Source organism: Helicoverpa armigera, chromosome 20 (assembly GCF_030705265.1).
Source record: "Helicoverpa armigera isolate CAAS_96S chromosome 20, ASM3070526v1, whole genome shotgun sequence".
Taxonomy (NCBI): domain Eukaryota; kingdom Metazoa; phylum Arthropoda; class Insecta; order Lepidoptera; family Noctuidae; genus Helicoverpa; species Helicoverpa armigera.
In genome coordinates this window covers 10,108,639-10,130,938 of record NC_087139.1, presented here as the reverse complement: position 1 = coordinate 10,130,938, position 22,300 = coordinate 10,108,639, and the positions used below count along the sequence as shown (strand labels likewise).

The window sequence follows — 22,300 nt, the reverse complement described above, 5'->3', positions numbered from 1 at the left end:
GGGACGTTGGAATAGTTTTATTTTTTTAATAAAAATTGCCCCACATTAGGAAATTCTCCTGTATCGTGGGTGCGTTTACAAACATTCATCACATGCAACACCCAGACCCCAAAACAATTTTAGTTGTTCCGTGCGGGAATGGAACCTGCGACACGCAGCGCAGTAGTCAGTGTGACCAACCACTACGTCATATGGGCTGTCGAAATTTATGGAAATATATTTTTATAATAACGTTTTATAAATGTAATGATAATAAAACAAAAAGTATATTGATTAACATATTATATTTCAATATAAAACACAGATAAAAAAACTATAAGACACATTAAAAATGATATAATAATTGCAATAAAATATTTTCCTTAAACTATGGACACGTTCACATAGTCAAAAGTAGGTGTGGATGGGCACATAACTCGAAGATTTTCATTGTTATAATGTAATGTTTGATTGAAACAAAAAACAAAGCACCCGTTAGTATTAAACACAATAGATTTATAATTCAAACAAAATACTAATATCAATATCGGACTAAAATAATAATCTCGGTGTATATGTATAAATTTTTAGGTATTGTAGTAATAAGAAATTAAACTTACAAAAAGCTCTATCTAGGATAGTTTACTTGAGCCAATCAAAGATTCTTATTACTTAAGTGTTCCGGAATACCTAAAAAGTTTCACACGAACTATAAGTTCACATTTTGCTTGAAGATACGAATATACTTTAATAACTGGTTTTCTTAGAGACTTGACTAGCTTCGTGTTATTGTTCTCACAAAACAATAGATCAAGCGGCGCCGGTGACCGCAACTGTTTTGTTTGGTTTAAAGTAATATTTATAAAAATTACATGGAATTCGTTAATAAATCACATAGGTATTTTTTCCTGCATAGTTAATACATTTAGGACAATAACATTAGTGCTACTTTAGTAGACATTAAAATACTAGACAGTTAAAAAGCTTAGTGATTTTTAAAGTTTACTTAGATGGAAAAATCACATATTACCTACGTAATTAAAAAAATGTCTTATTAGTCTTAAATTTCTAAAGAAGTAAATCAGTCTAAATATCACCACTAGGATAATGTGGTTTACTTATGAGGCATAAGTTTAAATAGAAATTTTAAAAACAAATTATATAACATTAATATAACAAAACTGAAAAAAATAATTACAAAAATGCTAATCAGTCTTCAAAATCAGTCTTTAATATCACATTGACTTATACCGATATATTTTTAAAGCTACAAAGGATATAAATGTGGTAATGGTAAATAAATAATATCAAATAACAATTAGTCTTAATTTTAAAATACAAGAATCAGTCTTCAATTTCTCAAAGAAACCGTATATTTTATATATTATTATAAAATCACTATATCAGTCTAATGATTACGATACGATTGAATTGCCTTCGTTATAAGCTCAATCTGAATCTCATAACAATCTTGTTTGTTAAACGCTTTTTCAATTTCAATTCAAAATTTTGTGTATTTGCCATCATAGATAGCCTAGTCAAAATATCAGAATCTCTTAAATTAAGCTATATCACATTTACTTTTGTATAAATATATTCTATACCATTACATAAGCATACGTATAATTTAATATTTTGTTGCAGCCCCGGCCGCGTCTATTACTGCGTCTAGACGATTTCTCATTGACGACACGAGTATTTGACATAAATCCGAGCCGCGAAGTGAGTCCCATATTTCGTTGCAATGAGTCTTATATCTTAGACACCATTGGCTGTGTTTCGGATGGCACGTTAAACTGTAGGTCCCGGCTGTCATTGAACATCCTTGGCAGTCGTTACGGTTAGTCAGAAGCCAGTAAGTCTGACACCAGTCTAACCAAGGGGTATCGGGTTGCCCGGGTTACTGGGTTGAGGAGGTCAGATAGGCAGTCGCTTCTTGTAAAGCACTGGTACTCAGCTGAATCCGGTTAGACTGGAAGCCGACCCCAACATGATTGGGAAAAGGCTCGGAGGATGATGAGTGACGAGTGCTAATTTACTTCTTTCGTTTCTAAAATCCCATCTTTGGACCATTATGGCCCATAAATTTTCTATGGGATTTAGGTCTGGGGACCGAGACGGCCAAGGGACAGTTCTTACTTCAGGATGCTGCTGGAGCCAATTTTGAACGACACGCGCACGGTGTATTGGACAATTATCTTGGAAGAAGTAAAATGAGGGAACTTCCTCCCTAGGATACACCGTGCGCATTGTAGGCAACATAACTTCTTCCAGCAGCTCAGCATGTGACTGTCCAGTTGCTCTCGAGTCAATGAAAGCCAGTTCACCCGGACCACCAGCACTCATCCACCCCCACATATTTACTATAATTCGCCCCGATTCATTGTTGGGACTCACATTTTTCGGCTGGTATCTAGTGTTATTCACACGCCATAAATTCTGACGTCCTAATTGGCTAGATTTAAAAGATTTTTCGTCGGAAAATATGGCATGTGAAAAGTCAAAGCCTCTGTAGTCTCGAGCAAATCGAACCCTGGCTTGCTTTAATTCTTCGCTTAAGATTATCTTTTTTGCGGGACGCCTATGATGTATACCGGCCTGATGGAGCGCACGTCTCACAGTTTTCATTACATTCGTACTCCAACGCGAATTGTGAGGTTTTTGTAAACGGCTCTGAGTTGTAGACGTCTATCATATGAGCCACACGATCAGGTGTTATTACCCGTGGAGGTGGAGCACGCGGTCTGTCCTCCACGGATCCCTCTTCTGAATCTCGGTGTATCCACCGTCGCACTGTAGCCCTCTGTAATAAAATGTGATGATATTATATCTACACTTAATTTTTTTGATTTGGTAGTTCGCTATTGTTAATAGTGTCAAAAAAAAACAACAAACAATGAATAGTGAAGGTATACAAAGATCTCTGAAATAACTACGAATACTATTAATTATTATCATGTTATTATTGTAAGTATGAGTTCTGTTTTTTATTTAATAATGAAAAGTATCGCATATATTAACAATTTCAGTATTCGATATCGCAACATTTTTCATACCTAATAAAACTACATTAAAACTCTAGTCATTGAACACTTAGGTATTAGGCATATGAGGCGGTAAAAATTGTCTACCTACCGAAAACTATTAAGAATTTTTATAGAGGTAATATGTAGTTTTGTTGAAATTAATAGTGTCACTTAATGTTTTTCTCTAAGTTAATTACATACCTAATTTAGTCAAAAAAATTTTGTTGGTTGCAAACTTACCGTAACATTTAATTCCTGCGATATTTGCAAAATGTTTCGTCCTAGATTATGAAGAACCAATATTTGGTTCCTCTCTTCCCTGGATAAATTTCGAGGCATCCTTAAATTCTTTGTAACAGATGAATCATAAAGGGAGTCAATATTTTGTATATAAGTCCAAAAAACACAGCACAAGTCGACGAGAAGGAAATCTACAGTCCAAAAACACAGCATGGGTCATCAAGTAGGCAATCAGCAGTCCAAAAACAAAGCAAGGGTCAATTCGATTCAGCAATAAACAGTCCACAATCACAGCACAGGTCAACGTAAATAGGATACTAAAAAAAACAAACGCGTTGACAATAGGCACGGGCGAAATGCAAATTGCAACTAATTAAACAAACACCTTTTTTCTTTTACTCTTTTAAAGTTCCGGTAAACTATTTAGCGGTTATACGCTATTTAGAACTCTATACTAGTATCCATAAGGGTTATTATTTCAATGATAAGTATAGAGAGTAAAGCCCTTACGAAACGTATCGTTTGCAAAGCATGGATCCAACGCGTAGGTACACGCTATTTAGAACTCTATTTGTACTACTCAAGGGTCGTTATTTGAATAACAAATATGGAACGTATTATGCTTGTGTGCGTGAGAGAGTCGTTTAAAGGATTTTTTAAGAAAAGTGTATCACCGGACTTGTCCGTGATTGTACCTATTGATCCGTCTACCAAAAGTTTAAAACATTCGTGCCTCCTACCACTAAACACATGGTACAGTACAAAATGACTGACATGCCTGTGTGTTTGTGTAATTCAATTTGCGTGGCCGTGATTTCAGTCAGGGTCGCGCGTCACGTGTGGGTTTCGCTTAGGAGCTGTTCAAATTTGGGAATTTTGTATCGAGTTTAAAGATATACTACATTAGATTCTAGTTAAAATCTTAGGGTGAATGGCATAATTATTGTACACACTATACATATATACAAACTTAAGCTACTTATCTTTATACAAAACTAAAAATAAAATACTATATACAAAATGTATATAAACATAAAACATAATATAAAAGAGCATCGATCAGGCGTCGAAGTATTCCTCCGCATCACTGTCCTCCGGAAACGTGCCCAGAAGACTGGCTGCATTGCCACGTTGAATGGCAATGCTAATTCTTTGTCCAAAGAATAAGCCAGCCCTCTGGTCACGCGAAGCGTCGACAAGCCTTTTCGCGATGTCCTTGTAAAGTAACCGCGAACTCGGGCCCCACGGTCCGAGCGTTTCGACCCCAAACGGCTCAAAACTATAATTTCCAATAAGGTTATTATATTTGCGCCGCTTGGTGGTCTCTGCAGAAGCTGCAGCCGCCCCAGCACAGACTGCCGTGCTAGGAAGATGTGATGGCGCCAGGGTGTCGACGCATGTTGCGTCCCACACCAAGGGCCTACCCATCTTCCATGGCAACAACGTCATACCATCTGGCCTCTTTCCATCGTCACGTACCAGTCCATTAGGCTCTAAAACAGCTGGTACGCCGGCGGTGGAAAGAGCACGACGGATAATGTCGTTAATGCTGGCATGCCGTGCAATACGACCAGCACTTCTGCAGCACGACAGACCATGGTGCCCGAGGCTGTCGACAGCTTCACCGCAATGGCAGCGATGCGGAGCAACACAGGGAGCGCCTAATCGAAGGCATGTAGCTATCCGGAAGGTGTTGTCATCCAGCATAGTGCCTATGCTGGTTGACGGAATAACCTGCAACCATAGTCCAGATTCCCATACTCCCACAGCCAGCAGGCGAGCACGCTCGGCAGCACCATTACACGTATTAAGAAGATCATTCCGTGTGATGCTGCAGAGCGGCCCATCCCACTGTCTCTGAGAGGAGGGGTCACTGGGCATAACCGTATTTGGGCAAGTCATTTTCCAAGTATTCAACGCATCGGCCAAACACGGCACCCCAAAGTCCACCAGTGAGGAAGATAGAATTTTCCTAGTGAGACTTGCGGTGCTGTGGACCGAGGAGTTAAAATCTATAAAAGTGATATATCTCTGCAGTTTGTTTGTTAGATCGGCTGATCCTTGGAAGTACTGATCCAGTTTGATTGTTAGATGGCGTATTAGTTTAGGAAGAGAATCCTATTTTTGTTGAAGGATGTGCGCAAGAGTTAGCACGGTACGCTGGTGCAAAGACTGTGTGAGCTAGTAGCCCAATAAGCTAGTAATCAGTGTTTGTATTTATCACGACACGGGTACCTAATTATGAAATCACACAGTTCTTGTTACAATGTACGCAAACACACATGCGTTCGTCTATTATCTCAATCCGAAAGACGTCAATCCGATACGCCTGGGGAGATACGACACAGGACCGACCGGTTTTAGATACTTAGGATACTCTCCAAGGCAAGGAAGGTCTTAATATAAGAAAACGGTCATGCTAGAACTGACTGCACTCCGCGTTCAGATCTACAATGGGTGACGTCAGGTAGGTGCTACTGCAAGTTTAGGTAAAAACTTCTTTTTATCGAGTGATCTGCAGGTTTAATGACGCTTCATATTTTTTTTCATTTTAGAGTTTGTTTCGATTATGTAATTTGGCGACATATCGATAAAGCTTCTGTCAGGAATTTCACCCACGTCTAAGGGACCTGTCTTCTTCCCGAACCAATTCAATGCCTTAAGATTATCAGAAGAAAATGGTCTGCAAAGAATTAAGCATTTGTTATCTTCTGCGTTCCCCTTCACGAACTTCATCACGCGATGTTATGTCTAACTAAGTAATTAGGCCGAGTAACACACTGTAGGCCATTCATAACTGATTATCTCGCTAACAATAAGCAATTATGTAAATCGATAAGCGTTCGCTATGAGTCAATTGTCATTGCTTGTCATAAACATTGCCTCGCCCTCTCGTTACTTTTATGAGCTATTTCGTCTGCTCTAGCTCATAATGGAGGCAATAAAAACAGTAACTAAGTATTACTGTATAATCTAGACTAGGGTTTGGAATAATCCCAGACATAGCGTTTGCTTTTTATGAATTCTTCTTCTTTAAGCATTTTCTCAGCTTGATCTTGTTTTATCGAAATTACATCATGGTATTTAAGCCATTTTCAAATATGAAACGAAGCATTAACTGAGTCATCAGCTTTCATCATCTGTCTGATGATGATATCAACATTATCATCTTCGCCTTTTTCATCCAAGTATAAACGTCATAAACGTTACGTTGTCCGTATAAGAGGCATTAAGTACCGCCATTGTTCCAAAGGCATTAGAGGTAAGACTTCTGCCACCTCCAGTCTATAAATATTCTCAAAGCCTAAGCTCCTCTCTAAAGTCATCGATAAACCTCTTTTTGCGGTCGCCACGTTTACACGAGGCATGCGATACACCGCTGAGACTCGATATTATTAGTGGGAAGTAATTGGATTAACCTTGAAGCGACAGTAACCCTTACCGCGGGGGATGTCGCGGCATTTGTAATTTGATTGCATTGCAACGCGTGTCGTTGGCAGAACGCGTCCGTGCCATTGCCACCGTTTCGTTATTCAAAAACTTGTGCCGTTTTGGCGGGAGATGTGAATTTGTGACAGTTTTGTTATCTGTGGTGTTGACTTTATAATGTTTGGAAGCAAAATCGAATGTCAAAGATGGACGTCGATGAGGAAATCGTCTTTTCGGTAAAATTATGTTTTTTATTTTGAAATCAGTACTACTAAATTGGTAGTTGATAAAAAAAAAGTTTTTTCGTGAGTTTCCGATAATTTTCGATTCCAATTCTCAGAGTTATTGAAAAACGGATATCCGATGTTTTGTATTCGTTCGTTTCAAATTCCGATGCGTACGAGTGTTGTTATAAAACATCCGGAGAGAAGGCAACGGTGAATTTAAAGTGGCATTTTTACAACAAAAAAAAAAACTTATTCTACTACGTAATACTTACTTATAGAGTAACCGCTTATGTATTTAGTAATTCTGTGCTTGTATGTTACTCGTCTCCGTAATATTTTTTTATTTTATATAAAAATATAATTTGAAGGAAGGAAAAAAGAAAAATATTCATGCCATTTCGTGTGGTTAATAAAAGTTTAAAAATTAATTTTGCGATGAAATGGCAAATAAATTCGTTTTATTTCAGTTTAGGTTTTTAATTTGATTTATTTTTACTCAAAAAATTATCATCAGTTTAAATACATTTAATTAGTTAACTTATTCCTTTAAAATAGCTAGCATTGGCGTTTTTTGAGAATATTTTTAGCCGACTGCCGGGAAGGTTATATTTTTATCTACCTATGAATCAAATTGCACCTCAATAAGTGTCAATTAATGAAGCGGCATCAAATAACTGATTATTCAGCGAGATACTGTTACCTGAAACGCCCACTGCTTCCTGTGAATATGGACTCAGGTTCTAAGATAATGTTATAAATGATATCGAATTTAATTTGCTATGTAAATAATAATTAGGTATCAATTACATATTGTAACTTGTATAGAGAATTTTAAGCAACTAACGTAACTGCCACAAGGGTCGATCGGGAATGGGTGACCTGTGTGTTATGATTTAGTCCGTGTTTAGAAAGCCAAATAAAAATTTTGCCCATAGCAATATTTCTTCTCACCACCCGACCCCAACATAGTTTGGGAAAAAGGCTCAGAAGAGAGCAATATTTCTTCTCCACTAATTACCTATCCCGCTTTTATAATCTGTCGACAACTATTGCCTATTTCATAACAATAGAGCGAAATGTAATGCCTAATTAAGCTAATAGGTTATGACCACTATTGCAGTGTTTTCAAACAACCTCGTCTGCCCACAACCTACTTAATTACTATTTACCGAATAGAACAGTAATATACAGAAATACTTAATTAACGAAAATACCGCAAATGGTAATGACTTGTGTACATTTGAGTATTTGAGCAATTATTGCGAGGACTCCGACCATATTGTCTCATCTGTAGGACATCAATCATTTGAGGGTTTAATTGTAATGCCGTATTGACTTTGTTGGTGCTTGAGCAATATTGGGTTACACTACCAAATTGTTTATTAATTAATTAACAAAAAGGACCATTGACTCTAATTGCCGTATTATATACCTAATACAAAAATGGTGGGTGGGTCTGGATATCTCGTAAGCTGAAAAAGTTTAGCAGTGGTGCAGTTGTGCCAGAGGAATGTTCATACCTATGTATGCTCGCATCTTAGTTCGGATGTCATTTGCTAGCCGCCATTAAGTTTGATTCGTACAGTCTTACTAAATCTATTAATATTGCCGTCCCATCATGCTAGAGAGTAAAGGAAGAGTGAGTGCAGCACTATAATATATCCTGCGCAATTGTTTAACCTCCTTTTATGAGAAAAGCTGCTGTAGTCGATAATCGGCTAGAACTACATCATCACTAAATCGAAACTCATGGATCTGACTGGTAAAATACAACAATAAATATTTTTCTTTTTAACATAAAATCTATATTTTTGTCCCCAGGGCGGCAGAATGCGGTCAATCAGTCCGTTCGTTCGGCGGCAGCGAGGCGGGCGGCGCGGGCGCAGTGTTCGACGAGCGGCTGCGGGCGGCTGATGATGAGGAGACAGACTTCGTGCTGCCACACTTCCAGAGAGTTGCTATCAGTGGGGAGGATACTTCTGGAGTGAGTTGACTGCACGTTGCTCTAGGGATCAGGCTTGGAATGTGTTCTTGAAAGTCTCCTTAACGGAATGTAATCTGACACCCACATAAAATCTTTCGTTACTCGACAGTGATTTGTTATACTGAAATCTATGGTTATATACTTAATGTTTCTAGTGGTTCATAATGTGGTTCAGGAAACTTTATTATTTATCTATCCTACAATTTTCAATAATTACCTACCTAAAGCCAATGCAAAAGGTCCACACAGCTTTTCAGAAGCAGTACTTTTGCAACTAGTCTTAGCATTATATCGGCTTCAAACATCCATCCTTCAATACTTATCAGGGTTTCTGCTACCGTCACTGGGCAAAGGCTCTTACAACTACAGGTTTTAACAAATCAACGTTTCTCCAGGTCCCTCTAGAAGATCTGCAGCAAGCCTCTTCGTACCTGGTACAGGCTCTGGAGATGCGCAAGCGGTACATGGAGATGTCGCAGCAGAGCTACGCGACCATCACGGCGCGGTTCGTGCGCAGCACTGACGCCAACGCGCCCGCCTACGTGCCCAGCGTGCACGTGCAAAAGCATATTGCTGGTACGTTGGTTGCTTCCTTATCTCGTCCAGGTCCCTCTAGAAGACCTCCAGTAGGCGTCCTCGTACCTGGTGCGGGCGTAGAAGTATATTGCTGGTAAGTTGTTTGCTACATCATCTCCTCACAGGTCCCGCTAGAAGATCTCCAGTTAGAGGACGCTTATGCATAAGTATATTGCTGGTAGGTTGTTTTGCTTCACTATCTCCACTCAGGTCCTACTAGAAGATCTGCATCAAGCGTCGTCATGCCTGTTGCAGGCATAGAAGCATATTGCTGGTAAGTTGTCTCATCGCAGGTCCCACTAGAAGATCTCCAGCAAGCGTCCTCCTACCTGGTGCAGGCTCTGGAGATGCGTAAGCGGTACATGGAGATGTCACAGCAGAGCTACGCGACCATCACGGCGCGGTTCGTGCGGAGTACCGATGCTAACGCGCCGGCCTACGTGCCCAGCGTGCACGTGCAGAAGCATATTGCTGGTACGTTGCTTGCTTGATGATCTCCTCACAGGTACCGTTAGAAGATCTCCAGCAAGCGTCTTCATACCTAGTGCAGGCGTAGAAGCATATTGCTGGTAAGTTGTTTGATGGTCTGATTTCTAGCATCTTACTTCAAAGACAAGCGTGGCATTCAAAGCCAAGCAAGTGTAGGACTAGGATATGCTCGTACTTGAAAAAACGGAAAGAATGTGTTTTTCGATGATTTTTGCAACAAGGTTCAACAACCACTTATGACGAACGTCAAAATATTCCTTGATCACTAGATGTCAACGAGTTCAAATCTCAGCAGGCACTGTAAAGAGAGCTTCTATGAAGTACCTGGTTTACACATAATTTATAGGAACTCATGCTCTTCTAAGCTGTCTTCGTTTTGTAACCCTAAGAAACTTCAACACACCTCATTCTAAGCAACTTTATCTTAAAAATCTTCTTTTCTCCCCAGATCACATCGTCCACCCACCATTCAGAGCGGGCAAGGACCCCTGGGAGTGCCACAACCCTGACCCAGTGGACTACATCATCAGACCAGACCGGGGGGTGTTCAACCTCTACAAGAAGGGAGAGGATGGCCAGGAGACGCGGCTGCCGTACGAGTACATCACGCTCCAGCAGTTTATACAGGACAAGAATACTATGTGTAATATGATGTCTGATGGACCGCTGTGAGTGAAAAATTATATAATTTTCTCCCTAAAATAACGTCCTTCGTTTCTTCTTTCCTTTGAATATAAAATTCCAACATTATGTAGTACATATTACATAGGTCTAAGGTCCAAATAAGACAAGAACTTAGGTAAACTTTCTATGCCATTTAATTTTGAGAAACTATCACTCCTTGTTTATTGTTCTGTTCTTTAGAATTAACGTTCCTTATCAAATTCCTAAGTATTTCAACCTCGTCATTCATCCAAACTTTTCCAAAAAACTCAGCTTAGTGAAAGACGTTGATAATTTAAATTCTTCATAGACCCACGTCCTTCATATATCAATTTCCTCATTCCAGCAAGTCGTTCTGCTACCGTCGTCTGTCGTACCTGTCGTCCAAGTTCCAGCTGCACGTGCTGCTCAACGAGCTTCGAGAGCTCGCCTCGCAAAAGGCTGTGCCTCACAGGGACTTCTATAACATCAGGTAACTTTATATGAAGACTGATTTTACTCTGAAAGCTATAGAAGGTGACAACGGGTTCTGAAGTTTGAGACGATGATACATAGTAGAAAAAGGTTCCCCCGATTCCTATTCATGACTTTTATTTTTGAATGAAGAATCTTATGATCCAAGAGCTGGAGCATGAATCAGTTTTTTTTAAATCTTGCAAAAGAAGGGGTTACGTGTACATATTTTTATTTTTTTTTTTATTCATCAGGAAAGTGGACACCCATATCCACGCAGCGTCGTGCATGAACCAGAAACACCTATTGCGCTTCATTAAGAAGACTTTGAAGAATCATGCTGATGAGGTACGCCTTTCCATTAAACACTTATTATTAAGAAAATATAGTGGAAGAAGACGACCAAAATAACGATGGATGGATTCTGTGAAAGTCGATATGGTTAGAAATAATGTCACCTGTGAGATGACGGCAAACAGAAGAGAAAACCGGCCCCAATAAAAATTTTGATAAGTGTAGGAAGATAATGACCACCTATATTAATGATGGTATGATATTTATGTGATGTTCGCAGGTGGTGACTCTCCACAAGGGTACTCCGATGACGCTGAAGTCAGTGTTCCAGTCTATGAACCTCAGCACCTATGACCTCACTGTGGATATGCTTGATGTACATGCGGTAAGTTAAGTCAATTCTCAAGATTTCTAAACAAACAAGAATACCACAAAAAATATGTCTGTCTCTTAAGAGAGTAACAACCATTTTGAAAGATTGCATTGACGTTTCTTAGGTACTGCTAGAATAACACTCATGACAACAGGGCCCCGATTCTCCTAAGTTAATAATGTCAAAATCGAATAGAAATCGAATTGCAATATGATCGTAATAGCAGTTTTAACCATATCGGGCATTCTGCTACTAATAAAAGACCATCGTATTCGATTGACATTTGATTGGTGTGCGATTGGTCTGCTATTTTGATGATTTTGGTCTATACGGTAGTTTGCTGTACAATCATTTTGCAATCGTAAATCATTTGCAGACAAAATAATTCATTATTGAATGACAGAAAAGGATAAAAACGTTTTATTTCAAAGAAAAAATAGCGGAATGCCACATACGCTTCAATCGTAATCGAGTCGGGATTGGATCTCAGTCGAATCGAGTCGAACGTCAATCGAAGGTCGCTTAAGTAAAATTAGGAGAATCGGGCCCCAGTAGAGTAGGTATAACCAAATTAAAGTTCGGGATACCTTTTTTACACACGGTCGGTTAGCCCCACGTTAAGCTATTGATTAGCTTGTGTTATGGGTGCTAAGACAACTGATAGAATAAAATTACTTCAAAAAAATCTTATCATCTTTTATCTTTGTCTGGTACAGGACCGCAACACGTTCCACCGTTTCGACAAGTTCAACGCGAAGTACAATCCCATCGGCGAGAGCAGACTGCGCGAGGTCTTCCTCAAGACTGACAACTACATGAACGGGAAGTACTTCGCTAGGATCATCAAGGTAATTATGGACATCAGAAATTCTAAGTCTTTATTTGAAAGGGGGACTTACCTAAAGATTTACTTTAAGAGGCCCAGTTGATTTTTGAGCATCTTGACTTAATAATTTGTTAAGGATGCGTTTGTTGTCGAGGGGAGACCTACGCATAGAGTTACATTGAGTTCTGAAAGAATGAAATGTTTTATACTTCGCCATAAGGGAGCTTATCTCAAACAGTGTTGAGGGGTTTTCTCCAGCGGCTAGTACTGTTTTGAAATAAAATTGACAGCTTTTCAAAACGCATCTTTGCAATATCTCTTATGGCAAATAATCCCTTACTAAAGTCCAATAACTTTTTGCTTACCTTCCTTTCAAAGTTTAGTTGTTTTTAGAATCTAAATAATCAAATTCCCACTTTCCCAGGAAGTAGCATCAGACTTGGAAGAAAGCAAGTACCAGAACGCAGAGCTTCGACTGTCCATCTACGGCAAGAGCCCGGGCGAGTGGGCCAAGCTCGCCAAGTGGGCCATCCAGTACAACGTGTACTCCGACAACGTGCGCTGGCTCATACAGATCCCTAGGCTATAGTGAGTTATATTTAGCTATAGCTGCGAAATAATAGTTGCCTGATATTGTTCTGGCTGTATGTTAAAGCAACCGTCATTTGTTTTTTTACGATATTTTCAGCAAACGTCATTTGTTTATGTATCATCATCATATATCAGCCAATAACCGTCCACCGCTGAACGTAGGACTTTTGTAGAACCCTTTTGTACGATATGTATCTTATCAAAAAGTTTCCACATCAATATCAATCAATCAATCAAGTTCATTTTTATGATCTCGAGTCATATACTCGGTTTCCTAACTCTTATTGTTTCTGTTGATTTTGTAATTTAGCAACCTGGGCTTACCATTATCGCCCTTTCCCCAGTGTTAAGTTTAACAATGTTCTAACGAAAGATCATCTCTCCACAGCGATATCTTCAAGTCAAACAAGATAATGACGAACTTCCAGGAGTTCCTCAGCAACATCTTCCAGCCGCTGTTCGAGGTCACCAAGGATCCCAACAGCAATTACGAACTGCACAAGTTTCTTACTGTAAGTTTCTACATTGACCATAAAACTAATGATGATGAAGGATAGGACTTTTCGAACGGTGTCCAACAAAGATCAAAAATAAAACTCACTTCAAAAATATACGTAAAATCTCCAATACTATGCTGGAGAGTACATCAAAATCGATTCTATCAAACGCGAGATAACTGCGCTCAAACATACATACACAGAGGTCAAACTTCGAATCTCTTTTTTTAAAGTCAGGTAAAAACCATTATCTTCCTGAATTCAAAAGGAATTCTCAAAAACAAGGAGACTTCAGTCTATCCCACAATTTTAACATAAGCCCTTAATTTTCAATTAATGCCTTTTCGTTTCTCCAGCACGTGGTAGGCTTCGACAGCGTAGACGACGAGTCGAAGCCAGAGAACCCGATGTTAGACGCCGACGCCAAGAGCCCTGAGGAGTATGATGATGAGGAGAATCCGCCCTACGCGTACTATCTGTACTACATGTACGCTAACATGACCGTGCTGAATCACTTCAGGAAGTTAGTATATTTTTATATACCTACTTAGCCTTAGCTGTTATAGAGGACCGTCGGGTTAACTTTCCTACATAGCCTTAAGTTTTAACCGACTTCCAAAAAGATGTAGGTAGGTACTCAAATCGAAAAAAAAACTGAAAGGGACAGAATAAAACTTGATATGGCTCCGTCGGTGGCAATAGACCTGCAGACAGATTTATTTCATCACTATTCTTCTCAGAGGCTATCCGAAGCCCACAGGTGCATCCAGGCAGCCCCAAGTTTCATATCTACAGCCTTACGCAGGATTACGGTTGTATACTAACAAAATAAATTCATGTTTCTCTTCCCAGGGAACAAGGACTGAACACATTCGTGCTGCGTCCTCATTGTGGTGAGGCAGGTCCAGTTCAACACCTCGTGTGCGGCTTCCTGCTCGCTGAGAATATCTCCCACGGACTGCTGCTTAGGAAGGTAAGTTTTCTGTCTGTCTTCTATATTGAATTTCACAATAATTTTGAGATAAATGTTTGAAAATGCTGGACCTAAAATCCGAGAGTTAGGTTGTATTGTGGAAAACTGTGACAACACAAACACAAGCTACAAAAGCATATCTAGATGTGTTTGGTTCAGTAAAATCACTTCCTACTAAGATGAGATATTTTTGATTAATAATTCTTGTAGAAACATAAACGTGTTGGTTAAAAAAATAAGTTGTTTAATACAGTTGTTTTATGTTCTTGCAAAAGTATTTGCACACAGGTTATGTATGCTATTCCTAACAATTACGATCTCTTCTTAACTACAAAGTACACACATTTCTCCCCAGGTGCCAGTTCTGCAGTACCTGTACTACCTAGCACAGATCTCCATCGCGATGTCTCCTCTGAGCAACAACTCTTTGTTCCTGAACTATCACCGCAACCCGCTCCCCGAGTTCCTCGCGCGAGGACTCTGCATCACGCTCAGTACTGACGACCCGCTGCAGTTCCACTTCACCAAGGTGAGGAAACTTCAAAAGTATACAGGGAATGGGGTTTTTGACGTGTCTGTTTGTGATAACACCGCTCTATCGTGAAGATGTACGGATATTGTTTGGATAAAAAGAGAGGATAAGAAGGAGATGAAAGAGATCTATAGGAAAATGTATGATGGAAGATTTCTAAAAAATGAATTCAAGAAATGTATGATGGAAGATAAAAACTTAATAGGGTACGACATTATAGAAAATTAAAACCGCAGTAAGGAGTGTGTTGCAAAATAAAGACAAAAATAATAAAGATGCAAAATCAGCACGTTTGTGGTCAGTCTAACCATATGTGAAAATATATTTAAAGTATGTTTCAATGTGAAGAAAAAATAAAATTTGGGGGTACAAAAATATTGACGGTAGGTCAAGTAAAAAAAATGGACGGTTGAATTTAAATATTAGAGATTTTTTTTTTTTTTAATATGTGGGTAGATTCACATTTGGTAGGCTGTGATTAAATTCAACACAACTGACAGACAACCAACACCAGGACAACTACAAAATGCTTAGCAAACAAGAACTAAACACGGCTCGATATATTCTACCTTTATTGGGCGCCACTGTAACGTTTTGGTTTAGTGGTAGGTAGACTAATAGGTAGGAATAAAAAGAGTAATTTAGAAAATTTGTATAGTCTATATTACACAAAAAGATCGGCAGAGCCGGGAGTGAGTTTAGAATAATCGAGCTCGCGTTAAGTTCTGGCCCGCTATAGAACACTACTACCCTGTATAGTCAGGCAGCTCGGCAGCGGTCAGGCGGGGTAAGGGTGCAGCGCGCTAGTAGATGCCGGACGCGTAGGTAGATGCAGGACACGTAGAAGGCGCGGCACGTAGGTAGGCACAGGCACGTAGGTAAGCACAGGCACGTAGGTAGGCACAGGCACGTAGACAGGCGCCCTTAGGGTAGGTGCACTTAGGGTAGGTGCACTACGGTAGGTGCACTGGAGGTAGTCAGGTACTTGAACCCCGATCTGGGGTATACACTGACTCTAATAGTGATTTTAAAAGCACAATAGTTTATTAACGGTTAAATTATTTGCAATAAAATCGCGAGTTAAAAATGTACATAGACCAGTAGTAGTAGTAGACTGTATCGGCTCGCGGCGTCGTGCTAGTGACCGTCTCGCGATTGACCGCCGGCTCTGCTCGCGTCGCCTCATAGGAGGGATAGTTCGCCGAACCGGTTTCCGTCACCCGTCAACGGCTCACGGCTCGCGGCGCGCGGCCGAGATATAGCAAGTCTAGTATTTTTAAATATTCAAAATATAACGTACAACGTTACAACCTTATTTATAGGTAATAAGGTAAACTAGCTTCCGTCAGTTCTCGCACGTCCAGTAAGAACTACTCCATGTATATACCAATATAAAAAAAGTATTGAAATTTTGATACTACCAAATCGCTGTATTATATGCCCTTCAGTGCTACTACAATGTTTCTACCACATTGTATACAAACCTATATTTTCCTGTCACAGGAGCCGCTGATGGAGGAGTACAGTATCGCGGCACAGGTGTGGAAGCTGAGCTCATGTGACATGTGTGAACTTGCCAGAAACTCTGTGCTCATGTCCGGATTCCCGCACGAGGTAAGAACATAATGGCGATTCACACTTCAAATTCTAAGTGATAACGAATGTGAAAATTGTTCAATCCGTTTGATTTAAATTTCAAATTGCCACTGTCCCTGTTTAAGCTGTATAATACAATCACTCAAATCGGTGGAACTCGAATCTGTTGTGTTTAGTCAATGTATGTCCGTCCGTCAAAAAAAGAATGAGCTCAGCTCAGCTGCAGCTAAGCAGCTCAGCTGTCTGAGCTCTTAAACAGGTACCTAACTTCTATTTTCAAAAAGTGTATGAATTCAATATCATTAGTTGCAAACTTTACCTTAGTCACTGTAATTGTAGCACATTTCACATTACCTTTTACCAACCAGATGAAGCAGTACTGGCTGGGCCCCAACTACATGAAGGAGGGCGTGGCCGGCAACGACATCACCCGCACCAACGTGCCCGACATCCGCATCTCCTTCCGACACGAGACCCTGCTCGACGAACTCACCAACATATTCAAGGTACATTAACTTGGAGTACAAACAAACACCTAGTGCACAGTTTTAGGCTTTTCACACATGTATATGTACAAAAAACAGCACACTTTTGGGCTTCTTTACTTAGTTTTGTGATGTATCAATTATAAATACGAACTCTGTCTAAAATACTTAGTGAGCTTTTATACATATAATATTTTTTATTTATAGGCATTTAAATTACCTATTTGAGTTACTATCTTATGACGCTATAAGTAGTTGTTTTTTCGCTTGCTTAAAAGCTTGCTGACAGAAACGGCTCAGATGTTTCATCAGCTGTAGATACTCTCCTTATACATGGCAAAACTATATGTGATGCCACATTTACTTTACAAAACTCAGTTACACATACAATAAAAACAGTTTGCCACACTATATAATAGGTACACAGTTGATTAGTACATATAAAGTAACATTTAGAATTTCTGATTTATGTAGAATTGTAGATGACTTGATAGTAGGTAGATAAAATTCAAGTAGGTTGTTAAATTCAGTATGGATTGTCAAGCTAGTAACTTATATAGGAAAAAATATTTTAACTTAAATATTAGATCCTCGTTATGAAAATATTGTTTGTCTGTATATTGTGTTGTGCATGCGTGTTTTTCAATGTATTCAACTCATTTTAAATGTTGATCTTGTGCTTTTATTCGTTTATGTTTATATCTAAAACTATATGTTTCTAAATAAGATTTCGATTAACCTTTCGTACATTCCTTCAATTCTTTTAGAACCAGAATGCATTTTTCAATAAAAGTAAACTCCATCGTCGTCTGCCCTTGTCTTTTCTATGCTGGACTCGGCTCTATTGCAAGCTCCAAAATTCCTTATTTGATGCGAGCTGTAAAAATGTAAACTGGTTAAAAAATCGTCATAATGTTTAAAAAAACCGCATATAATTTCAGGACGGTATGTCAGCTCGGAGATAAACATCCACAAACGAGACAGTGGATGCTGCAAATGACAACAAACATTAATATTATAAAACTTTACTAATTTTTAACATTTACTAAAAGCAAGTTAGACTGTATATTAATTAATAATAATCAATAATTGTTTTTTTATATATAAAAATTACGTAAAACCAGGGCTATAGTGCCTCAAAATAAAAAAAGTAAGTTTATTGTAATAAGGATAGATCCTATAGATTACCCCTTGTGATAATTAGGCGAAAATGAAAGATTGAAAGTGCCATTTCATTGTTAAAATGAATGTTTTGCTGCTCTTGAATTTATTGAATTAGAATAGGTATTATGGACTGTGAGTGTGGCTGACTTTTTGATGATGATATAATCGAGATTTAACTGGTGTGCGGCACTCTCTTTAGCAAACTAATGTGAGGGCGAACAATGTTATATTTTTCGTTAGCGAACAAACATGCTTGAATATTTTTGGTAGTATCTCGCTGTAAGTACCCCAATTATTAAGACTGCTACGAAAGATCTGAATTGTAACAAGTAAATTGTGCAACGATCTTAACTGACAAGAATACTGCCATGAAATTTTTGAAAGCAGTTGACATTCATTGAATTACCCTTCTGAATATTTCTTTACAGCATTTATTTTTATACGTTAGGATATCAGAGCCTTCACAAACTTCCACATTCACAGTCGATAGAACATTTAAAATCTTATAAACTAAGTAGAATTTATTGTGAAGCTTAATCAATTGTACAATTTTTATACCTTATCATACAAACCACAGCTCACGCCAATCGTATTTTTACTAACATATTTATCAAAATCCTTGAATCAAATATTCAAATCAGTAATTCTACTAACAATTTTAAATACTACTGTTTTTACTTTATTAATTACTCCTATCCATCGAAGATCTTCAATGACCTCAATAACTTCAACTTTCTAACTTTTCTTTAGTATAGTTTTCTCTATTATTCTTAAGGACAAAATATCTATTCCATTTTGTATATCTTTAGCTTAGCTTAGTGAGCTGTGGGACAAGCTTTACTGGTTGTATCGTACTAACTTTGTGATTGTTTTTGTGTTACTTGTGACTACATCATTTTGTTAATACATCAGTTTATAACATCACTGAAATTATGTTCAATATCTTCCTAAAGGTCTTGACCTGAGAACGATTGCATTTGTTTTTCTGAGAGAGATCGGAATATAATTTCAGTGATTGATTTCGCATTTTGTGCTTCTGCTCAAATGGTATGGGATTGTGAAATGTCCTCTCTAATTTATTTTCTTTACACTTATTTGAAAAAATGGGTCTTTTTTATTGAAATGCATCTAAATCTTTACAGAATCGCAGTTTTTAACGGAATCAAAACGGGTTTCTTTACAAACTCTTCACAACAAGAGACAGCAATATATTTTTGACAGATTTTTATTTTCCTACTCTCCCTTTTACCTTGTAAATAATATTATTCCAAGAAATCATGATCCACATAACATTTGCATGGAATTTCCTAAGCTATGTCGTACTTAACTTTTAACACGACTTGTGAATTAAGTTTGTACCAATATTTATGAACCATAATATAATATAACATGTTATCATTGTTGAAAATAAAATTTCTCATACCGGAACTGTTTTCTGATTATGTACCCTAACAGCTAGATAAGCCAAATTAAAAAGAAAAGGTGAGGTTCCACCAGTGTGCACTCCAGTATGAAGGACTGTGCGGCACTAGGAAACACATGCGAGTATGCATCTTTTGTGCGCCAACACATGCTATCAGTGGATTCGAGGCGACCATATAGATTTTAAGTTAGCAATTTAAATCTGTCTGCATACAATTTTGGTGGAATCTTGCCAAAACAATTGGAACTTTTCAATTAATTACTATGACTGCAGAAGTGCTAGCCAAAATAAGAGTCCACACAATACAACAAAAGGTTTACTGAGCAGAATCATACACATACTGTTAATACACTGATACACTGGCTTTCTCGCTATACATAAACTATACATACACAGCTTTTAGAATTACAAAATGGGACAATTTTCTATGGGCTATTATATGGGGGCTTAAATGTGCCCAGAATCTAGTTTTGAGTCATACTACGGGCGGGGAACAATATTTGCTTCAAGGCTACTAGTTCGCAACTATGGATGGACGACTGGACCGATATATTAAATGTGGTGTATCAGAAACAACCCTTCTTTTTATTGCTGAAATCTTTCTTCCATTAGCTGAAAACGTTGCCTTCTAGTACATTCGTTTATCTTTGATACACCACGTCTTCCGTTTTGATCTCGTCTTCTTGGAAGTATTATGAGGTTCTAAAGTGTATAAATATTTGTCTGTAGCTAAAGCGGTGTGGCTCACCACTCTTCTTCTAAGGTACAGGGTGTTTGTGTGTGTCACCATCATCATTTGTGTTAATGGCATTTACTTCAGTAGCAACGTTTCTTTGGGACGAAACTGTTTGGTAATTTTGTTCTATATGGCCATCATCAGGGATAGCTCAACCTCAATTTTGAAAGTATTCCCCAAAAATACTAAGATAACAATAACAGACCCACTAAAGTATTCCCAAAGGAAAGAGTAGACAGAGTTTTTCACCTGTAATTAATTTGTAAATAACTGTGTGCTATCATAACATAATGTATCTCCAGTTTGCAATGGTAAGTATTGAAGAAATATGTACTAATTTAGTTTCGTTGAATTGGTTCAAATTATCCAAGACCTAGTCTTCATTTTGGGACTCCTACCACCTTTATTTACTTTCGAGATTTTTCTAAACGATAAACTAAAATGAACACAAACCCTGAATCATACTGAAATGGAACTCCTAAATCATAATTTGTACGAGTAGTTTAGAATCCATATTCCTACTATCGTCATTCACCTCAATCTTGTATTTACCTAAACCCATTTGATATTAATCTCCTCACCCCATGGCACTAACGTCCACAGTGTCGCTTCACGCTGCCCGAGGCCCCCATGACGTTCAGCGGCACCAACGGGGGAGTGTCCCCCGCCATCCCCAACCTGAAGGCCCCCATCGTCAGCCTGAAGAGACCTTCACTTGTTTAAAGTTCCAGATTTGAAAAAATTAACGTAACGTATAGGAAATATTAAATGGGAAAGAAAGAGGTTCAGACATGGGAACTATTTTGATACTGTTATGTGATCAAATATGCCTTACCTATACGTTATAGGCTTGAAACAGGTGCACCTACCTTTTTGCCTTTGGAGCCTTTTTCCCAACTATGTTGGTTGGGGTCGGCTTCCAGCCAAACCGGATGTAGCTGAGTACCAGTGCTTTAAACTATGTAGAACTTTAACTATGTAGCAGCACCTACATAGTTAATAAATATTTTGAAGATAAGATACTTAATTATTTTTGTCCAAATTAAAAATGTTTGCAAATAAGAAATCGTGGCCCTAAAATTTTGTTGAACTTACTAAATCATGTCTAGTGCTAAGTTCAAAGTTAAAGTATTATTACATACTTGTTTTGTGCTGTGTTTCATTAGGTAAATGCACAGTGTGCCGAGTTAGCCTACACGATTGTTTAAAACTTTTTTAAGTATAGTTCTTGCATTTTATAGGATGTTTTTATGTGTATAAATAATAAGTAAGGCCACGTCCGCACGGAGTGATTTAAATCATAGGAAAAGTGCTCGAAACGAAAACTATTAAGGACTTATTATGGCCGCCTTGAGCGCTTGGCGCCTGACTAAGTAGTTGCCTGGCGAATGACTAGCCGCCTGGCTTGCATGCAAACACACTTGTTCGTTTCTGAGCTAGACCGTAGTAACTATTAAAGTGATCTATGGCGAGGCGCGATTTAATTCTCTAGGGCCTAGGCTCTAGCAGCTAGCCTGCCTGTAAGGACGTGGCTTTAGAACAAAATTCTTTATATTTCGCAAATGTAACTTGCCTTCAGTATCGTGCATTAAGTTTGATATATTATTATGAATTATTTACTACTTAAATAAAATATTATCGTGAGAATTCTTGAAGTTTTATTTACGCAAGGTCTTTAATTCGTTTTGACCACAGTGTTTTTTTTCTGTATTGTGATGTTACTATCTAGATGTGTCGTCGTGAT

The 22,300-nt window shown here is 38.4% G+C and overlaps 1 protein-coding gene and 1 long non-coding RNA gene across 9 annotated transcripts in view; one reads left to right on the top strand and one right to left on the bottom strand.

Moving 5' to 3' along the window:
- LOC110377376 (AMP deaminase 2) overlaps positions 1 to 22,203 on the top strand; it is a 48,107-nt gene extending 25,904 nt beyond the window's left edge. For 4 of the 8 annotated variants that reach the window (XM_064039618.1, XM_064039621.1, XM_064039620.1 and 1 more), the window contains 15 exons: positions 8,723 to 8,885; positions 9,281 to 9,461; positions 10,399 to 10,618; positions 10,960 to 11,085; positions 11,321 to 11,414; positions 11,641 to 11,745; positions 12,450 to 12,581; positions 12,984 to 13,147; positions 13,539 to 13,662; positions 14,004 to 14,170; positions 14,500 to 14,620; positions 14,976 to 15,149; positions 16,656 to 16,766; positions 17,117 to 17,254; positions 21,160 to 22,203. In XM_064039618.1, the coding sequence (XP_063895688.1) occupies positions 8,723 to 8,885; positions 9,281 to 9,461; positions 10,399 to 10,618; positions 10,960 to 11,085; positions 11,321 to 11,414; positions 11,641 to 11,745; positions 12,450 to 12,581; positions 12,984 to 13,147; positions 13,539 to 13,662; positions 14,004 to 14,170; positions 14,500 to 14,620; positions 14,976 to 15,149; positions 16,656 to 16,766; positions 17,117 to 17,254; positions 21,160 to 21,279 (2,140 nt within the window). In that variant the 3' untranslated portion in view covers positions 21,280 to 22,203. Of the gene's footprint in view, positions 1 to 8,722; positions 8,886 to 9,280; positions 9,462 to 9,760; positions 9,936 to 10,398; positions 10,619 to 10,959; positions 11,086 to 11,320; positions 11,415 to 11,640; positions 11,746 to 12,449; positions 12,582 to 12,983; positions 13,148 to 13,538; positions 13,663 to 14,003; positions 14,171 to 14,499; positions 14,621 to 14,975; positions 15,150 to 16,655; positions 16,767 to 17,116; positions 17,255 to 18,174; positions 19,826 to 20,549; positions 20,584 to 21,159 lie in introns of those variants that run through there. The other 4 variants (XM_064039622.1, XM_064039624.1, XM_064039623.1 and 1 more) reach the window with 4 other exon arrangements.
- On the bottom strand, positions 268 to 3,938 carry LOC135118267 (uncharacterized). Its single transcript, XR_010277458.1, has 2 exons — positions 3,246 to 3,938; positions 268 to 2,782 (listed from the first exon to the last, which is right to left on the bottom strand). It is a non-coding gene; the product is annotated as an uncharacterized LOC135118267 (long non-coding RNA).
- Positions 22,204 to 22,300: the final 97 nt, after the last annotated feature.